Source organism: Carya illinoinensis, chromosome 1 (assembly GCF_018687715.1).
Source record: "Carya illinoinensis cultivar Pawnee chromosome 1, C.illinoinensisPawnee_v1, whole genome shotgun sequence".
In the NCBI taxonomy this organism is placed as follows: domain Eukaryota; kingdom Viridiplantae; phylum Streptophyta; class Magnoliopsida; order Fagales; family Juglandaceae; genus Carya; species Carya illinoinensis.
This window is the reverse complement of record NC_056752.1, coordinates 55,705,347-55,726,109: the sequence shown is the minus strand read 5'-3', so window position 1 is coordinate 55,726,109 and position 20,763 is coordinate 55,705,347. Positions and strand designations below refer to the sequence as shown.

General features: G+C 33.0%; 1 protein-coding gene across 6 annotated transcripts; it reads right to left on the bottom strand.

Moving 5' to 3' along the window:
* Positions 1 to 11,959: 11,959 nt before the first annotated feature.
* LOC122290492 (transcription factor bHLH112-like) lies at positions 11,960 to 16,909 on the bottom strand. 6 transcript variants are annotated; one of them, XM_043098240.1, is made up of 10 exons: positions 16,603 to 16,909; positions 15,331 to 15,559; positions 15,123 to 15,186; positions 14,220 to 14,317; positions 13,953 to 14,047; positions 13,136 to 13,336; positions 12,759 to 12,842; positions 12,627 to 12,692; positions 12,462 to 12,521; positions 11,960 to 12,321 (listed from the first exon to the last, which is right to left on the bottom strand). In XM_043098240.1, exons 2-10 carry the CDS (start codon positions 15,377 to 15,379, stop codon positions 12,214 to 12,216), a joined length of 825 nt encoding a protein of 274 aa, XP_042954174.1. In that variant the 5' UTR covers positions 15,380 to 15,559; positions 16,603 to 16,909; the 3' UTR covers positions 11,960 to 12,213. The 6 variants fall into 6 exon arrangements, with proteins under 6 accessions (XP_042954174.1, XP_042954164.1, XP_042954200.1 ...); XM_043098230.1 differs by having other exon boundaries at positions 15,331 to 15,508; XM_043098266.1 differs by having other exon boundaries at positions 15,331 to 15,477.
* Positions 16,910 to 20,763: the final 3,854 nt, after the last annotated feature.

The window sequence follows — 20,763 nt, the reverse complement described above, 5'->3', positions numbered from 1 at the left end:
CGAGTCTAGTTTTTGGGAAGGTGTTGGCCCATTTTCATTCTTTGATCCTTTTTTTTTTCCTCCTTGACATTTTCATTTCTTTGCTGCTTAATTAATTAAGGAAAAATTTAGTTGCAAGTATAATTATGTATTAATATGTACACCAATCTATTGTGATTGGTCAAAAAGTAGATTTTATTGAAAACAGTGCTAATTAAAATTTTAAATATGAAAGAATTAACATTGGTACGCAGATTAGTATGCGACTTTTCTTGTATGTAACAAAACTCATTAATTAATGGTGATGAAGATTTATGCGTAGTTTAGATAATGAGATGATATGAGATATTTTTAAATAAAAGTTAAAAGTAAAATAAAATATTGTTAAAATATTATTTTTTAATATTATTATTATTTTAAAATTTTAAAAAGTTGAATTGTTTATTATACATATTATGTGTAAGAATTTAAAAAAATTATAATAATAAGATAAGATGAGATGAAACCGTTTCTGTATCCAAACGGGGGATAGTTGCAGTCCAATTTCTTCTCGATATACAATCCTTTTTTTTAAATGATAAATTAAGGTTTATAATCTCTATTTCTTAATATATAGCTTGTTTGTATAATTCTAAACCTTCTTTAATGCTATATATTTTTGTAATTAAGTTGATGATAGTTATTTAGTTAACATGATACACTGTTTTAGTTTCATGTGCATTTTGTATGTGTCATTTTAGTTGTAAATTGGTATTTAAGTTAATCTATATATCTTATATACTCACTTGCAAATATAATTTTTTATTTGTATATATACGTGTGTATAGATCATCAGAGTATTAAAACTTTGGAGATGGATATTTCATATATGGAAAAGGAAAAATCTAGTTGTAAGTGATTCTGCGCATTAATATGTGCATCCATTTAATGTGATTGGTCAGAAAATAGATTTTATTGAAAACAATGTCAATTTGAATTTTGAATATAAATGTATCAGCATTAGTACGTAGATTGGTATGTAAATTCGCTTGTACGTATCAAAATTCTATGAAAAATTCTATTCACCATACTCTCATCCTATTTGTATCTCACTAAATAAGATGTGATACATTTACCACCATTGAATAATTATTTATTATATATTTTTTTATCATTAAATGCTTCACATTATATATAGTAAAATATAAGTAAGATGGTAGTATGGTGTATAATATTACTCATATATAATATGTGTGTGTGATGATAATGGATCATCACCAAAAAGCCATGAGCAATGAGCATGAGCATCATCCAGTAAGAGGCCTCTGATCTTGATCTGTTTGATGAACTCTCAAATAATTTAATTTGGCGGTCCAGATCAGACTATATATACAACTTCATGGCGGATTACTCGATTGAGCTGATCATGGCATTAACTTAAGTTATGGGTACATTGTTCTTAACCGGCCATATGCACAGATCTTAGCAATTAATTTAGAGCAATGCTACATACAGTCGCGGAATTGCAAACGCCGCGCAATCGCTTTGAAAAAGAGTGGGGTCCACGATTAAAAAGTTAGTTTTTTTTTTCATGTGGGTCCCATATTAATTCATTTTTTTCAAAGTGACTGCACGCCGCTTGCACAACCACGACTGCAAATATCATTTCTCATTAATTTATGCCCTTCATGTACTTGTCAGAGATCTAGCCGTATTTACAGTTAAGCTTCTTTAACAGTCTTTTTTGTTTTAACTTCTTTTCTTCATTCGAGACACAATAATAGATCATAGATACATACAAATTAATTAGTCGTCAGCTCGTACCTGCATTTTGTTGCAAATATTTATAAAACAGCACAAAGAAAAGTAATGTTATACACTATATTTTTATTTTATTAAATAAGATATAATATATTATTATCATTATATAATAAATAAATATGTAATAAATAATTATTTAATAATAATAACATTCTCCACCTGCAATTTCGATTATTACATTCCACAAAGTTACTATTAAACAGGTTTTTACCTTAGAATAATGGAGAAAAAGTCCATATTTGATGAGAAGATTTTCTTAGCCATATGATCCTCCTTATTTCGATTACTACGATTATCAGCAAGTATGAAACAAAACATTCTTAAGACAAAACAAGAATTTGCGTCATTCCTGGTTTTTCTATTTTGATAAATTACAAGAAATTAAAACTCTACCACGATAATTTCTATTATGGTGGGATCAATTTGGACTAGAATCTCTCATTCTTCCTCCATCTCTCCAGGAGAGTCTTCAGGCTTTCACATTACAGAACGATTGTCCACCTTCATTATCACACTGTTCACCACTTCTCATTTTCTTTTTTAAAACCAAATAAAATTGGATCATGAAGTGAGAATATATCATTAAATCTCATCCTTCTCTCAAAAACATTATGTTCTTGGCCCGCCAAGTCTTTGTAAAATGGTGGGAAAAGTATAATTATGATCATGTTGTAAAAATGTTCTCAAAGATTACCAAGGCCCCTGAGGTTCTTGTTCAAAGAAGCAGATTCCAAACTCAATTAGTAACAATTACCAATAAAAAAGATTTGAAAAAAATTAGCAGAAGTAATGTCACAAGTATCATACAGTGATGAGGAAGAAGACCATCAAGTCAGATTATCTCCAGCACAACAGACAACATTATCACCACTGCAATAGGCCTCTCATTCTCAACAGGCCTCTCATTCTCATGATAACTCACAATATTATTCCTCACAGATGATGATTCTCAAGATCCGTATGAACTGGAATTGACAAATTATGACCCTCAGATTATGTGATTTCAAAAGATTATCGTCATTTTGTCCATTATCAGAACTGTTGCCTAGATGACTAACGCAAGAGGGGGGGTAAATTGAGTTGTATTTAAAAAAAATAACAATTATAAATCAAATATACAATATAAAATATAAACAAAATACGAAACAGTAATAAATATAAAGAGTAAGGGTAAAAGAGAAGCAAACTCAGTATGTTAACGAGATTCGGCCCTACTGCCTACGTCTTCGCCTCAAGCTACCCCTTGAGGATCTCCAAATTCACTATTCAACCTCCTTTAGGTGGAGATAGAAATTTATTACACCTTTGAACAACACCGCTTCAAAGGATCCGTGTAGAACACCCTCTACACTTGCAATCACCTTACACGTGGTGATTTAACTATTTCCTATGTAGAACACTTTCTACACGCACAAGGGTTATACACACCATTTTACTGATACAAGAGCTGATAGTGGGTAGGTTATCAGAAAACACTCCTCAATGAGTGAAATAAGAACAATATAACGCAAATTATATCTCTCAAAATGAATAAGGATTAAGGCTCAATGTTTAGAGAAGAGAGAATGAAAGTTTTGAATGAATGTTGTATACTCTTGGTGTTGTGAATGTGAAGCTCTCAAATGATTTATTTATAGGTATATGAGACTTCATATTCAAATTTAAAAAGATTCACATGTCAAAGACAACATCATTCACTTTTTCAAAAAAATCAAACCTAATCTTTTACTTTTGACATATGACAAAAGGAGCACACTTTCCTTTTCAAAAAATTCAAACCTAATCTTTTACTTTTTCCATATGACAAAAGGAGCACACTTTCATTTTCAAAAAATTCAAACCTAATCTTTTACTTTTTGTATATGACAAAAGGAGCACACTTTACTTTTCAAATTTTTCAAACAAAATCATCTACCTTTTGTATAAGTCTAAAAAAGTATCAATCATTTTTGAAAATATTCAAATAAAACATGCACATGTGAAAGATGACAATTAATCATTTTTAATATTTTCAAAGTTCAACTCTTTAATCAAGGCATGCAGATGTAAAAGATGACAATCAATCATCTTTCAAAATTTTTAAATTTAATTTTCAAAAATATTCATGCACATGTGGAAAATGTATTTTAATACTTTATAATAAAATATTAATTTTGAGCATTAATCCTAATTTCAAATTTTGAAGAGATTTACAACATTATTCTATAACTTTAATGTGAACTTGTTCCCTTTTTGCTCATGCTTGTTTCTTTGATGTGCTTGACTTCATTGTGTAGACAACTTGACTTTGAGACTTCTTTATTATTTGAATTCATTTGTTATCATCAAAATTCATGTGTAGATATATAATTACACAAAACTTGGAACTTTGGGTTCAACAATCTCCCCTTTTTTGATGATGACAAATACTTGATAGAACCTAAAGCCTGTATTGATACTTAAGCTCCCCCTGAGAATGTGCGTTAATTTTTCAAGTAAAAGTATAAATATAATTCCAAGCATATATAATAAGTTTAGCAATTCAAACAATGTTAATGTTCTTATCTAACACTTCTCCTCCTTTTGGCATCATTAAAAAGGATCCGCAACAAGTAAATGGATCTGAAGAAAACGGTGCGTTAGTAGACACTGTAGATAGTTAAAAAAACAAATAAATAAATTTGATTCGTTCGTGACCCGACAAGTGTGGCTGGAGATTTAAAAAAAATCGTCTGATATTGTTGACAAACGAGATTGAAGGCTCCGAATTTCTAAAAAATGTCATTTTCACCAATCGGAAAAAAAATCACATTGCTCTTTGACTTGGATGATAGCTCGTCTGGTTCTTCATGCTATCTCTATAAAATCAGTCTTAAAGTTCATTCAATCCGCATCAAGTTTTCTTCTCATCCCTATAACTCATCTGCATTCCTTCAACATTCTCGTTTTAAGCCTTCTATTCTTTTCTCAATGGCTCATTCTTCTAACATTTCTTTAGATCCATCCATGAGGTATTCTACACTTCAACCTTCTGTCCTTTCTGCAGCTGCCATTGGTGCCATATTGCAGCAAGAAAATAATAATTTGGCTAATAAGTCAGATTCTGATGCTATCTATGACTTGGTGAGTCTTGGGAATCGCTACTCTTCTTTTATTGTTGCTTTTTCCCAGCGGCTGCAAGCCAAAAATCATGAAGTTGGAAAGCTTAAAGAACAAATTGTTGTATTTCAATGAATTGTTCAAGAGTCTCACACAAGGGAATGAATTATTCGGCAGAAGAATAAATAGTTGAAATTTTTATTAGATTCTTCATTTCGCTTGCCGGTTCCCATGGATAAGAATGACATGATATTGTATGAAGAGAATGAGCGTCTCAAACATGAGGCTAAGAATCTCAAGTTTATGTAAAAGTATTTAAAAAATCTATCTCTATTTTTATTGACTCTAGTCTATCTTTTAAGAGATATTCATAGCATGCATCATACCTATTTCTCTTCTGATCATACATAATCTATCTTCTGGTAAAGGTTTTGTGAAAATATCTGCTAACTGATCGTGTGTGTTTGTGAATTTTAGTACTATATCTCCTTTCTGCACATGATCTCGAAGAAAATGATATCTTATTTCAATATGCTTAGTTCTAGAATATTGTATTGGATTTTTTGAAAGATTTATAGCACTTGTATTATCACATTTGATTGGAATGTGATTATGCATGAGTTTAAAATCTTCAAGTTGTTGCTTCATGTAGAGAACTTGAGCACAACAATTACCTGCAGCAACATATTCTGCCTTAGTAGTAGATAGTGCAACAGAATTTTGTTTTTTACTAAACCAGGAAACTATTGCATAACCTAATAAATGGCATGCTCCACTAGTGCTTTTTCGATCTATTTTACAGCCAGCATAATCTGCATCTGTGTAGCTAATCAGATCAAAAGATGTGTGCTTAGGGTACTATAACCCTAAGTTAATTGTACCACTAAGATATCTAAGAATGCGCTTAACTGCAATTAAATGTGATTCTTTTGGATATGATTGAAAGCGTGCACATAAGCACACACTAAACATAATATCTGGTCTACTAGCTGTTAAATATAATAAGCTACCAATCATATCTCGATATATTTTCGAGTCAACTGGCTTACTGGATTCATCTTTATCAAGTTTAGTTGATGGGCTCATTGGTGTTCTAATTTCTTTAGCACTTTCCATCCCAAACTTCTTCAGTAATTCTTTAATATATTTTGATTGATTGATGAATGTCCCACTTTTTGCTTGCTTAATTTACAATCTGAGAAAGAATGTAAGTTCTCCCATCATGCTCATCTCAAATTCTTCCTGCATAGTCTTAGCAAAAACTTGACACATATTTTCATTAGTAGTACCGAATATTATATCATCAACATAAATCTGAATAAAAAAAATATCATTATTTTCATATTTAATGAAAAGAGTTGTGTCGATTTTTCCTCTTAAAAAACCTTTTTCAATCAAGAAACCACTGAGTCTTTTGTACCAAGCTCTAGGAGCTTGTTTAAGTCCATATAGTGCTTTTGTGAGTTTGAAAACATGATTTGGAGAAATATGATTTTCAAAACGTGGAGGTTACTCAACATATACCTCTTCATTTAGAAAACCATTTAAGAAAGCATTTTTAACATCCATTTGAAAAAGTTTGAAATCTTTATAATAAGCATATGCAAGTAGTATTCGAATAACTTCTAATCTTGCGACTGGTGCATATGTCTCATCATAATTGATTTCTTCTTCTTGATTAAAACCTTGGACAACAAGTCGAGTCTTATTTCTAGTAATAACTCCGGATTCATCTTTCTTGTTTATAAAAACCCATTTTGTTCCAATAATAGTATGATTTTTGGGTCTAGGAACAAGTGTCCAAACATCATTTCTTTCAAATTGATTCAACTCTTATTACATAGCTAGAATCCAAAATTCATCAAGAAGTGCGTCATCAATATTTTTAAGTTCAATTTGAGATAGAAAAACAGTATGATTGCAAATATTTCTAAGAGATGATCGAGTACTTACACCTCGTGAAGGTTCTCCCAAAATTTGTGAAATATCATCCAAATTTGTTCCATTTGGATGATATTTCATAAATTTTCACTGTTTGGTTGCATCTTGTATTAAATTTTGATGATCTTTCCTGATGGCTCCATGTTGAACTTCCTTTATTGTTTTCTCTTTGTTGAGATTGAGACTTTCCGTATTATTTATACCTCATGTTTCTTCATCAATAGATTTCTTGGAGAGTGGAGAATTAGATTCATCAAATACTACATGCATAGATTCTTGTACAGTCAAAGTCTTTTTATTGAATACTCTATAACCGTTACTATTAATAGAATACTTGAGAAAGATACATTCATCAGATTTTGCATCAAACTTGCCTAAATTATTTCTGTCATTCAAAATAAAACATTTACATCCAAATACATGAAAGTAACCAATGTTGGATTTTTTTTCATTCCAAAGCTCATAGGGGGTTTTATCTAATTTAGACCTTAACACAACTCTATTTATAACATAACATGCAGTACTTACCGCTTCGGCCCAAAAATAACTAGGCAAGTTGTTTTCATTGAGCATTGTTCTTGTCATCTCTTGAAGAGATCTATTTTTCCTCTCTACTACCTCATTTTGTTGAGGAGTTCGAGAAGCAGAAAAATTATGCACAAAACCGTTTTCATCACAAAATGTTTCAATATTTTTATTAACAAACTCTTTTCCCCTATCAGTTAAGATACTTGAAATAGTATAGCCATTTTCATTTTGAATTCTCTTGCATAACTTGGTAAAGGTATTATGTACCTCATCTTTATGAGCAAGAAAGATGACCCAAGTATATCTAGAGAAATCATCAACAATAACAAATGCATAATATTTTCCTCCTAAACTTGCAACTCTATTTGGTCCAAAAAGATCCATATGTATCAGTTGCAATGGTCTAGTAGTGGAAATATGTTTCTTAGTTTTAAAAGAAGTTTTTGTTTGTTTACTAAATTGGCATGCATCACAAATTTTGTCTTTAAGAAAATTTATTTTTGGTAAACCTCTCACAAGATCATTTTTTGAAAGTTTGGAAATAAGTTTCATGTTGGCATGACCTAATATTCTATGTCATAGCCAACTAGTTTCATTTTGAACTGAAAAGCAAATAGCATCTTGTGAGGTAATTTCTTCAAAATCGATTGTATAAATATTATTGTTTCTAAAAGCAATAAAACAAATATTACAATCATGATCATTCAAAATAATGCACTTATCCATTTTGAAAGTAACTGTAAATCTTTTATCACATAATTGACTTATGCTCAAAAGATTATATTTTAGACCTTCAACAAGTAGAACATCTTCAATTATGAGAGAAGATTTATTACCAATTTTACCTATTCCTACGATCTTCTCTTTCGAGTTGTCTCCAAATGTCACGTGTCCTTCTTCTTTAGATCTAAGATCAAAGAACTTAGTCTTGTCTCCCGTCATGTGTCTTGAATATCCACTATCTAAAAACCACTTGTTTTTGCTTGCGAATGACTTCATGCATACCTATAAAAACAATTAAAATGATTTTTCTTGGTACCCAAGTTCTTTGGGTCCTTTATTTATTAGTATTAGAAGAAACAAGATTTTTAGGTACCCATATGACTCTAATAGTTATTGTATGATTTCTTCTAATAGGACAAGTATGATAATTATAACCATTTCTATTACAGAAATTGCAAATAGCATGTGACATATATAAAAACTTGAATGATTATAATAATATCTTTTTTTGACAAAATTATTTTTATGAAAATAATTTTGATTATTGATCTTTGATATAGAAGGATTATCAAAGAAATTTTTATAAAGTTTGTATTTTTGTTTTGGCATATATCCCAAACCTGCCTTATCAAAAACACATCTTTGACTACCAAGAAGTTTTTCAAAATTTCTTTTTCCATTCGTAAAGTTTTCAACAATATTTTCTAAATCGGTTTTCTTCTTATTCCATTCAAGATTTTCATCTTTCAAAATGATACTTTCTTTTCTTAAAATATCAATTTCATTTGTTAAAGAAGAATTTTTCTTTTTCAAAGCAGTATATTTGATACCCAATTTTTCAAATTCCTCATAAACCTCTTCTAAAACATTTTGCAATGCTTCATATGAAGGATCTTTAATATTATCAAGATTTGTTACCTCAATGTCATCTTTAGTCATAAGACAAAGATTTGCCGATTTTTCATTGCTTGCTTCACTATCTGAACTACTTGAATTATCATCTCATGTAGCTTTCATTGTTTTCTTGCCCTTGTTTCGATCTTTCTTTAGCAGAGGACAATCTGGCTTGATATGACCAGACTTATTGCATTTATAACAAATTAAAATATCATTTTTACCTAAATCTTTCTTGGAAAACTTTTTGGAGGATTTCCTCGGAAGAGTTTTATTTTTCTTTAAGAACCTCTGAATTATTCTTGTTATCATCGCAACTTCTTCATCTTTATCTTCATTTTCTTCATCTTCATCATTTTCACTTTCATGAGGAACAACTTTAAGTGTCAAGCTCTTTTTTGGCTTTCCTTATTCTTCTCCTCTTTTCAATGTGTACTCATGGGTGATAAGTGACCCGATGAGTTCATTCATTTCGAGCTTCTTGAGGTCTCTAGCTTCAAGAATCGCTATCACTTTTGATTCCCAGCGTTTTGGTAGAGAGTTGAGAATTTTTCTTACTATTTCCATCTTGGAATAAACTTTGCCAAGAGCTGTCAAGCTATTTATGATGTTAGTAAGACGAGTGTACATACTAGAAATAAATTCATCATCATTCATCTTAAACATTTCATATTCATGAGTAAAAATATAAATTTTTGATTCCTTGACTTGCGAAGTTCCTTCATAAGTAACTTCCAAATTATCCCAAATTTCTTTTGCCGTAGCACAAGTCATTATTCTATTAAACTCATTTCCATTGAGAGCATTAAATAATAAATTCATAGCAGTTAAATTCAAAGTATAAAGTCTATCGTCTTCACGATCAAACTCTTCTTCTTCCTTTTTTACTTTTACTCCATCAACCACTTTTGTTGGAATATAAGATCCATTTACAATACATTTCTAGATTTCTCGACCTTGAACCTGTAGGAATATTCTCATTCTAACTTTTCAGAATGAGTAATTATCTCCACAAAAGAGTGGAGGTCGACTGCTAGATTGACCTTCACCAAATGAAACTGCAATGTTAGCCATAAGATCTTAACTCAAAAGATAGTTAATCTTATAATAGAGCTCTTAGCTCTGATACCAATTGTTGCCCAGATGACTAATACAAGAGGGGGGTGAATTGAGTTGTATTTAAAAAAAAATAACAATTATAAATCAAATATACAATATAAAATATAAACAAAATACGAAACAATAATAAATATAAATAGTAAGGATAAGAGAGAAGCAAACTCAGTATGTTAACGAGATTCGGCCCCACTGCCTACGTCCTTGCCTCAAGCTACCCCTTGAGGATCCCTAAATTCACTGTTCAACCTCCTTCAGGTGGAGATAGAAACCTATTACACATTTGAACGTACAACACCGCTACAAAGGATCCGTGTAGAACACCCTCTACACTTGCAATCACCTTACACGTGGTGATTTAACTATTCCCTGTGTAGAACACTTTCTACACGCACAAGGGTTATACACACCATTTTATTGATACAAGAGCTGATAGTGGGTAGGTTATCAGAAAATACTCCTCAATGAGTGAAATAAGAACAATACAGCGCAAACTATATCTCTCAAAATGAACAAGGATTAAGACTCAATGCTTAGAGAAGAGAGAATGAAAACTTTGAATGAATGTTGTATGCCTTGGTGTTGTGAATGTGAAGCTCTCAAATGATCTATTTATAGGCATATGAGATTTCATATTCAAATTTAAAAAGATTCACATGTCAAAAACAACATCATTCACTTTTTCAAAAAAATCAAACCTAATCTTTTACTTTTGGCATATGACAAAAGGAGCACACTTTCCTTTTCAAAAAATTCAAACCTAATATTTTACTTTTTACATATGACAAAAGGGGCACACTTTCCTTTTCAAAAAATTCAAACATAATCTTTTACTTTTTGTATATGACAAAAGGAGCACACTTTACTTTTCAAATTTTTTAAACAAAATCATCTACCTTTTGTATAAGTCTAAAAAAGCATCAATCACTTTTGAAAATATTTAAATAAAACATGCACATGTGAAAGATGACAATTAATCATCTTTAATATTTTCAAAGTTGAACTCTTTAATCAAGACATACGCATGTAAAAGATAACAATCAATCATCTTTCAAAATTTTCAAATTTAATTTTCAAAAATATTCATGCACATGTAGAAAATGTATTTTAATGCTTTATGATAAAATATTAATTTTGAGCATTAATCTTAATTTCGAATTTTGAAGAGATTTACAACATTACTCTATAACTTTAATGTGAATTTATTTCCTTCTTGCTCATGCTTGTTTCCTTGATGCGCTTGACTCCATTGTGTAGACAACTTGAGTTTGAGACTTCTTTATTATTTGAATTCATTTGTTATCATCAAAATTCATGTGTAGATATATAATTACACAAAACTTGAAACCTTGGGTTCAACAAGAACACTGTTCAAGATGCCCGTCAATCACGAATCATCCAGCTGTCTAGTTACTGTTTAGCCGCCCATTTTTAATAAATGTAGCCGCCTATTTACTGTGTATGAGTTATTGGAGTCACTGTACATGTCAGTAATATCATTGTAAGGTACTGTTTTGGAGTTTATAAATAGGCAGTTTATAAGTGAGGAAAGACATTCAGAAATTCTCATCTGAAGCCATTCCTAGTCTTTCTCTTTCGTCACTCTTAAAATCTCTCTCTTGAAAACTCATTTCCATGTCTCCTGCTTTTCAATTTTTTGAGAATTAATCTCCTTGTAAGTATTATGTTTTCAATAAAGTTAATTTTATCTTATATTATTCTCTATTTTTATTCATGTCTTTATTTTCTACACTTTATGTATTTTTTATTAATATTTATTTTGTTATCTGCTAATATATTTATTATATTATATTATCTATTATTATCATTATATAATAAAGAAATATGTAATAAATAATTATTTAATAATAATAATAAATATGATATATCATATATTTAGTGGAATGAAAATAAGATTATAATATAATGTGTAGAATTTTTTTTTTTCCTCAAATATGAAATGGTGGTGCATTAATGGTACGTACTATGCCAGCGCATTCTTTTTCATGCATAAAGATTAGCTAGCTGTGAATGAAGTTAAGCTGGTAGATCATGATCGGGAAAGAAAAATATCATGCCTCTGTGAAGCTAAACATGATAGGTATAGAATTACACATTTCTAGCTAGCTATGCATGATGGATCTGCTGAACTAATCAACGAGGCTGATCTCCATTAAATTTGACTTTCTGAGTAATTAATGATACAGGAACCAAGCAAAGCCCTTTGCTCCTTAAGTCTGGCTTTTCTTCTCCAATTAATTCCTGTTGGAATTTCCGTTTTATTAATAAAAAGGTAGCTAGAGAAAGAGTAGTAATTAAACGGTTAGTTTTTAGTTCGTAATAAACAAAAATAAATAAATAAATAAAAGGCCGGCTCATTTGGCATATCACTGCCTGCCTACCTGTCGTTGACCAGCTCTAACAGTACTTTTGTATGAGCTACTCAGCGTCTGAAATAGATTCTGTTCGGTCCCCCACCCCCCATGCCCAAAAGGAAAACAAAGAGAGTTAGAGTACTACTACAAGTGCCAAGCGCAACAAGAGAATTAGCTGCATGGCATATATACCCGAATTTGTTCGTGTAGTAGCCTGATATAAACAGAAGCCTCTTGAAGAACTGATGCAGTGTCAGTCTGCAACAAATTCTATCTTAATTAGAAAATGAGTATTAATTAATATATAAATTAGCAATTGCTAACCTTGCCGTAGGGGGAGACCAGCTTTTGAAGAGCTGTGATCTGGTCACTGAGCTTTTGGCTTCTCCTCGGTACAGGCACATGAAACTGCGAATATAAAGAGAAAATCTTTTCATCGTGCAAGAATGAAATCTGACTGAAACAATAAAACGAATGTATAAATGAATATTATTTTTGCCATTCTAAGTAGATGTATGTGTGATCTCCGATCTCAATCAAATCAAGTTTCATTTAGGACCAAACTCGTACTTAGTTCATGTGGAAATATACTCAACGTTTTTATATCTTTTCTTTAGATTTCAAAATACCGGCCATTATCAAACGAACGAAATATCATAACTTAGAGTTACATGTAATATAATCTTCATTAATTGACGTACTCTGTGCTCAGCTTCGTTATCCAATATTATTGATGCTGATCTTCTTACGTGTTGCCACTTTTGTTCAGAGGTCGTGATCACCTTGTTTCTTTTGTTCTTCTTCAACTCATTCAATGTCTTCACGTTGCGAACCATATCGGTTCCCATTTTGGACAAGACGTCATTGCCCTCAATTGGACGTTTCCTTGCATTTGTCGTGGCCTGCAAGTCCTCACGAAAAATCAAAACGATTAATAGAACTTAATTTACAGTCTGCCTTTTTCTTCATGGAGCTAGCCCTAGCTAGCTAGTGATCTTCACCACTTAGTTTTGTTATAATTAGCTGTACCAAGATGATCATGTGATTATATATAGCTAGGAGTCATCCCCAAGCTAGTGCCCCCAGTCGAATTAAGTTCACTTAATTTATCCAAAACTAAAATATATAATGGTTTAATTTCTAACATTTGTCGGAAAAAAAAATTCTTTTAGAGATATTGTTAAAACAAAAATAATAAATTGGTTTGTTTAGCAAAAACCTTTTTATTGTGACCGTAAATAATTAACTAAGATGATGATCCTTAGACATAATTAATATTATCCGCACAAGAATTCCAATAAGATGAATATTGATGTTTTTTTTTTTTTTTTAATGATGCTAGTTTACGATTTCAACAGTTCTTAAAGATGTTTTTTCTTTTGGACCGCCTGCAGGGGGCCGGGGTAGGGATCGGACGTAAGCTTAAAGAGATAAGTAGTAAGTACTGCTACTAATTATCATGTACATGAAGTCAAAACACAGATAGTTTCGAAGATAAGGGAGGATATATCGGCCTACTTCAAATTCAGGTGGGAAAGAAGGTTGCTTGTTTAGCAACATTGACTGCTGATCAGGTACATTGTCGGCAGAGCTAAAGTCACCAGATTGATAACCTGTCATTGAAAGAGGTACTAATTTAATTAGTTTTTTTTAATGTTGTAGCTACAGTACTGTGCAAGTATGTGCACTAAAATACAAGATTTGGACATCGAGAAGATCAATAATGGTGGCCGGACTAGAAAACTTGTTACCCAGAGTTGTGGCAGATGGGGAAATGAAACGAACCTGATTGATAGCTATAGTCAACAATGGACCGAAAAGGGTCTGCATAGGCATATCCATTTGCCAGCTGCAGGTCTTCATTGTTGAAAATTTTGGACTTCCTAAAAATTAAAAAAACCATTTTCATGGAGATTTCTGTCAAATAAAAGTACCAGAAGAGCACTATATATTAGGGTGCATGGACCAAACCTTTAATAATTTTCTTATTTTAGTATGCCTTCCTAACGTGTAAGTTATAAATTTGTCTTTAAATATCATGCCCATGTTAGATTTCCGTTTCAAATACATGCATGTATGGGAAGTATGGACAAAAGTTTTTTGTTTTTTTTTTGGTGGTTGTTTTTTTTGGTTTTGTTGGGGGGGGGGGGGGGGGGGGGGTCTGATCACCTATCGCTTTTTACCATATACGTACATGACTGATGCCGAACTTGCACACTTAAGTCAAGCTAATAATTTAGATAGAGATGCACGATCCCTTGATCTTTTTGAATGGGAAATGTTCTGGCTAGCTAGATGCACGCACCTGATCTCAGGCCAATCCAGTTCCATTTAATTTTATCATTTGAGAGAGTTTATTGCAAAGTCTCTAAACCAACGTACGTACAACGTCTGGCCTGAAGTACTAGCGCTAGTAGTACTACTTTTAGATGACAAAATTCTGAAGGATAGCGATGGGATACAAATATTTTCAATTTCATCATGAATGATTATTAATTGAGAGCTCACATCTCCTAGCTAGCTTATAACTAGGAGTTGGTTTAATTTATATATAATTTTATATGTATTTCCATTATCAGTTTCCAGTACTCACTTTTGCAGGCAGCTTATCCTTAATTTTAAGTACAATATTTCACTATTTCTTTTATATTTTTTGGATGATAACAACGTGACAGAAAGAATTCTTACCCTTCGCTATTAATCTGCATTGAGACGTCCAAATTTGGCACCTGGAGTACTTCGTAATTGTTTCCTGAAAAAAAGAAGAAAAAGAATTGAAAACTGGCCGCCAGTCACATACATTTTGTTCGTTTGCATCTTCAGAAGTTAGCAGACGTATTTTAAACCGAGCAACGACAAAGTTTTCTTGGCTAGCTAGCTCCATAAAGATCATTACCAAAGCTGTTAAGTTGTGAGTATAGCGATTGAAGAAGAGCGTTCCTCATTTTCAGACTGATCAGATTCGCTTGGAAGGAAGTTGAGAAACCGCAACTTCAAACCGGACTTTCGATGCTTGCAAAGCAGAAGGCTCGAACTCAAAGCCCTAGATGCAAAAGCCTTGAGACGAGTATAGCCTAAAATAATATTCGAAAAAGAGAGATCATATCGTACGTAGATCGGGTGTCCTAATTAAAAAGAAAAAGATCAACATGGTTTGGAACTGGAATATCAATGAATAAACATATATTAAGAAACATGGCCGATTGAAATTAATTACTTTTCTAATTTTAAAACCGGATATCACATTTATGTATTAGTATTCCCCCAACCCAACAAATTAAATTAAGCTTGTGGAAGGACTCGGGGTTTCCATGACAATTAGGATCACATGATGCATGAAACTTGGATATATATAATATAGTGGATTTTATAGAAACACTAATTTCTCCCATTAAAATGTCTCATAGGAGGAATATGGTAACTCCCTATAAAGCCTAGGATGAGTTTGTTCCTAAGTCATGTAGAACTTCTCAATATGCCTCCTTATGTGTGGGTCGGTATTTTAGGTACCATCATTGTGGGTAGGTCGCAGGAGCCTATCATCGATCATAAGTCAACCTAGCTCTGATACTATATAGAAACACCCATATCATCTCTTAAAATGCCTCGTAGGAAAAGTATAGTAACTCCTTATAAAACACAAAATGAGTTTTTTCCTAAACCATATGGGACTTTTCAATAGATTTGACCATTGGGACAATATGAGAGTACACAATTTCCTAATCTAAGAGAAAATGATCAAATGAAATCAGAATAGACTCAAACGAGATGTGCATGCTGTATTCAGAGTCTCGGACTAAGTTTTCGGCAACTTTTATCCAAACAACTGTAAAATGTACACACCGGCCGGCGGCCATGTCATCCGAGTCCCTTTACTATACCTTTATTATACTAAGAATCTCCAAGATCATCAAACTTAGAATCAGAGGGGAAAAAAGGTTTTTTCGTACGTGAACATATCTTGGACTAAATCCTAGAAGAAAATGTTGTTCGATCTGATCGAAGGACCATGATCGTCATCATTGCCGGAAACGATCGAAAAGCTTCATTTGACAAGATTAACTTATAATATATATATATATATATATATCAGGTCTCACAACTGGAAAGAGCATCAGATCAAGAGAGATGTACACTGTCTATAATCAAATATCAATAACGTACGTACCTGCACACGAATTTAAGCTAGAATCCTTCGTATATAATAAGCTATTTAAAGCTGATGCATGAATTCCTCACCTACGATCTGCAACTCAGAGAAGATATCTTCGGGCCAAAACTCTTGGGTTTGGCAGCAAAATTAATTAGGAGAATATGAGAATAGTTGTAGCGATCCAGGTTGTGGGACTTCAAAGGGTTTCTTTGAGAGTGGCCACGACGTACGACGGTGCTCTTCTATCAAAGATAATTCGGTGGTCACAGGCTTATTTATTGCTTGGAAGGAATAGAATACGTCCAGGTTTAGTACCAATCAGACAAGAGAAAAGCAAGGGGTGGCTCTCTAGCTATCTGAGCAAATTATGATCTGGTTGACGTCGCTTTCACTAAATTTGACTTAAAAAAAAAAAAAATTATACTTGCACACTAAATAATTAATATTATTGTATATAATATATGTGCGATCGAGTAGATGAATACTGATAAATTGATAATTTCTAGTCAAACGTACACATGAAGTTTGGAATAGATAACTTGATAGGAGGAAGCCTCGACTGACTAGTGCTGGGTCAGTTTGTTTCGGCTGTTTGTCCCTACTACATGTCACATTATGTTGATGAAACATTAAATCAATTATTCAATTATTAATGGTCTTCTTCTTATATATATCCATTGAATTTTTTGGGATAATTAATAGTTTCAATGATATATTATAACAGTTTAGGCTGATTGGACCTAATAGATTAAGTATTACTGCTTTCATTCTAGCTCGTAATGTTTATAATCATGTAGGCATACCGCGCCAAAAAGCTTTTCATGCACTTATTGATTAAGGACATTCCCACGACAATTATTTTTTCAAAACCTTCAATTGCTTTTTTTTTGCCTTTTCAATTTCTTTGAGATTTATGGTATTGGCTTTTATCCACTACTTCTCATACCTAGGGCGGCTGGGATACAAAGTACTTAAGGCGGCTGGGAAAGCTTTGTATCCCCGGCCCTCTTGACTTCCGTTGGGGGTGTGCGGAGCATCTGCATGCATATGGGAAATGCCCGCCTAGTGGAAATATCGGGAGGCGAGTGTCGTGTGGGGCTTTGGGCCCGCCGGCCCACTATCTATATATTATTACATATATAAGATATATTAAAAATAATAATTATTTTTTAATAAAAATTACATCGTTTTGATGTAGATTAGGTTTAAACTTAACTTTTCTAGCGCCTTGCCCCTTTCCTCTCTCCTTCTTGTTGTCACCCCTAGCCCAAAGTCTCTCTCTCTCTCAAAAACTCATCTTACGATACCCCATGCTGCATGGTGGGCGGTGGGCAGATGACACAGAAAGCCAATCCGTTCCTTTAATTACATCCAAATGGAAGCACCCCCCGTATAGGACTGTTCATCCGGGCCGGATTTTATCCGGCCTGGACCGGAATTCGGTTATACCGGAATCCGGATTTGAAAAACCGGATTAATCTGGTTCGGGTACCGGATTTTAAACCCGGACCCGGGTTTAAAACCCGGTACCCAGGTATAAACTGAAAACAAATAACCCTAATTCTAGCCGCTGCCCCCCCCCCCCCCCCACCCACCCCCGACCCATTTCAGCTCTCTCTCTCTCTCTCTCTCTCTCTCTCTCTCTCTCTCTCTCTCTCTCTCTGCTCTGCGAAGTGCTTCGCCTCCCTCCCCCAGTTTCCTCTCTCTCTCTCTCTTCCCTTCAAGCACTTTCTTTTTGTCCGGAACCCGACGTGCGATCATCTCCTTTTGTCCTCAATCCCTCATCTCGCCGGTGACCTTTCGGTAAGTCTCTCTCTCGATCTGTGAACAATCAATGTAAATATGGTAGATCTAGTGATTTGGTGAACTGGGTCTCTTTGTGCTTGGATAGAACTGGGTCTTTCGGCTTTGAAGCATTTTTTTAGGGTTTTTTTTTTTTCTTTTATTACTTTGTTGATTTGAGGAGTATTTAGGTATATATTTGGGAATATATACGACAATCTAGTAAACCTGTGTCAATCAATAAAAATGCAGTGAGGGGTCTGGATCCAAACTCTAGAGATTTGGGTGGAATTTTACGGTCGTTTCATCTGCGACTGTGACATGGCCACGAATTCTGTATGCTCAATACTTCACCGCATTTTAGTTTTGAATTTATGCTGTTCTAACAAGGATTATTCCAGAGTAGCATATGTTATATGTACAGATTAGGCGTAAATTTCTGGTAGGATTAAGTGATGATCAGGCATATGTTTAAATAAGTGTAATTCTGCTGGTTTTGATTTTTTTTTTTTTAAAAAAAGGGTATAGTTGTTATGGTGGTTGCTGGGATTTTTTTTTTTATGTATTAGTTGAGTTAGTGGCATTCTTTATTGATTATACTCACCATAACAGACTTGGGTAATTGTTTTTTTTTTTTTTTTCCTTTTTAGTTTGGAAACAATTTGAATTGGCGTAATGCATTCTTTGGAGAGACATTTTTTATGCTTCCATTTGCTGTTTTGGGTTTTGTGATTAAGCCTTTACAATTAAAAAGGGAAAAGTTTCTTATAATTTGGATACTTCTAGTCCATGTTAACATTTACACAAAGTGTATAAACACAAACAGGGGCCAATAATCAACAGGTCCATAACTATTTAAAAGGAGAAATTTATTTTAACTGCATTTACAAACAACCAACTACTTATAAAAACACAGTGTATAACGACTTACTGGTGCTTGAAGATACTAAATCCTGTTTGGTGCATAATTTCACTGGTAGAGGTTTCATTTTGTTGCTAATATGTGTATTAGACTAGTTCCAATCATCTGCTCCTGAGTGACAATGAAAACAAAAGAAATTATTCAGAAATGATATAAGGTAATAGATAGATTTCATAAGGGGATGATAAATGGTGGTTTTTAAAATAAAAATTATTCGTGGGAATGATTATTCACCAAGTGTTTTTTATGGGTTGATGCTTATTGCTTTTTATGTTCTAAGTTTGGCAACAAGGTCCTGGGCAAAGTGATTTTGGAGGGATGCAGAATTTTGATAACTTGGGTGGCTTTTAGAGATAATCATATAACAGTCTTGTTTGTTTTTTTGCATGCACAGAATATAATTATGTGCTGTTGTTTATATATTTAACCATGTATTTGCAGGTTTTTTGCTTTTGCAAATGCTGTTGCATGTGCCTTCTCCGTGCTGTCCTTGCATCTACTACTTGTTCTTACATGATTTGGTATGGTTGTGTCTACGGATCAAGATCTGGAAGTGGGGTTTGCATTGCTGTTTATATTTCTTTTTTAATTTTTCTTCCTTTTTTTTAATGGGGTTTTTGAGAAGTTTCAAAGATGAAGATTGGGCTGAGAATTGGGATGAGTTTGTAATGTGGAATGTTGATCATCAGGAATTTTTTTTTTTTGAATTGGATCATCAGGAATTATTGATCATTAGGAATGTTGTATTAATATGTAATGAGGAATGTTGATCTGAAAAAGAAAAAGAAAAATAAACGTTATGTGCAAGATCTAAAAAAGAAAGAGTGCCATAATATTTTTTTAGCATGCTAAAAAAATTTAATAATCAGGCTTTGTTTTAAGAAAAAAAAACCCGGTTATAGGCTGGAACCCGGATTTCCGGGTTGTAAAAACCCGGATCAGTCCGGGTTCCAACCCAGGTCATAACCCGGATATATACGGGCCGGACTTCGGCCCGAATTTGAAATCCGGGTTCCGGGCCGGGTATACCCGGATACCCGGTCCGGTACCCGGTTGCTCACCCTTACTCCCGTACGGGAGGGCGAGGCCGAGGGCTGCCCACCTAGGAGGTGCAGGTAGCAATACCTCTACATGTACCCTATATCAATTGTTAATTTGTTGGTAATCAAAATGGCATGTGCATGAAACTATACAATATAGTACTAGATGTTAAAATAAAGCTAAGAAATGATTCTTAAATATTCATGATTATTCTAGTAATTAGTAATTTACAAGATAATTAATAATACTTGAAGATCACCAAGGGTAACAATAATTAGTAGCTGCATGCTCACCTACTAGACCCCAATGTGGCATAAGTACTTAATTAATTACACAGATCTTCATCATCTATTTGCAGTACTTAGTTTGGTGAGTGATTAATGCCTGATTTATTTGATTCTTTCATCGTGTTTCATTGTACGTACAAAGTC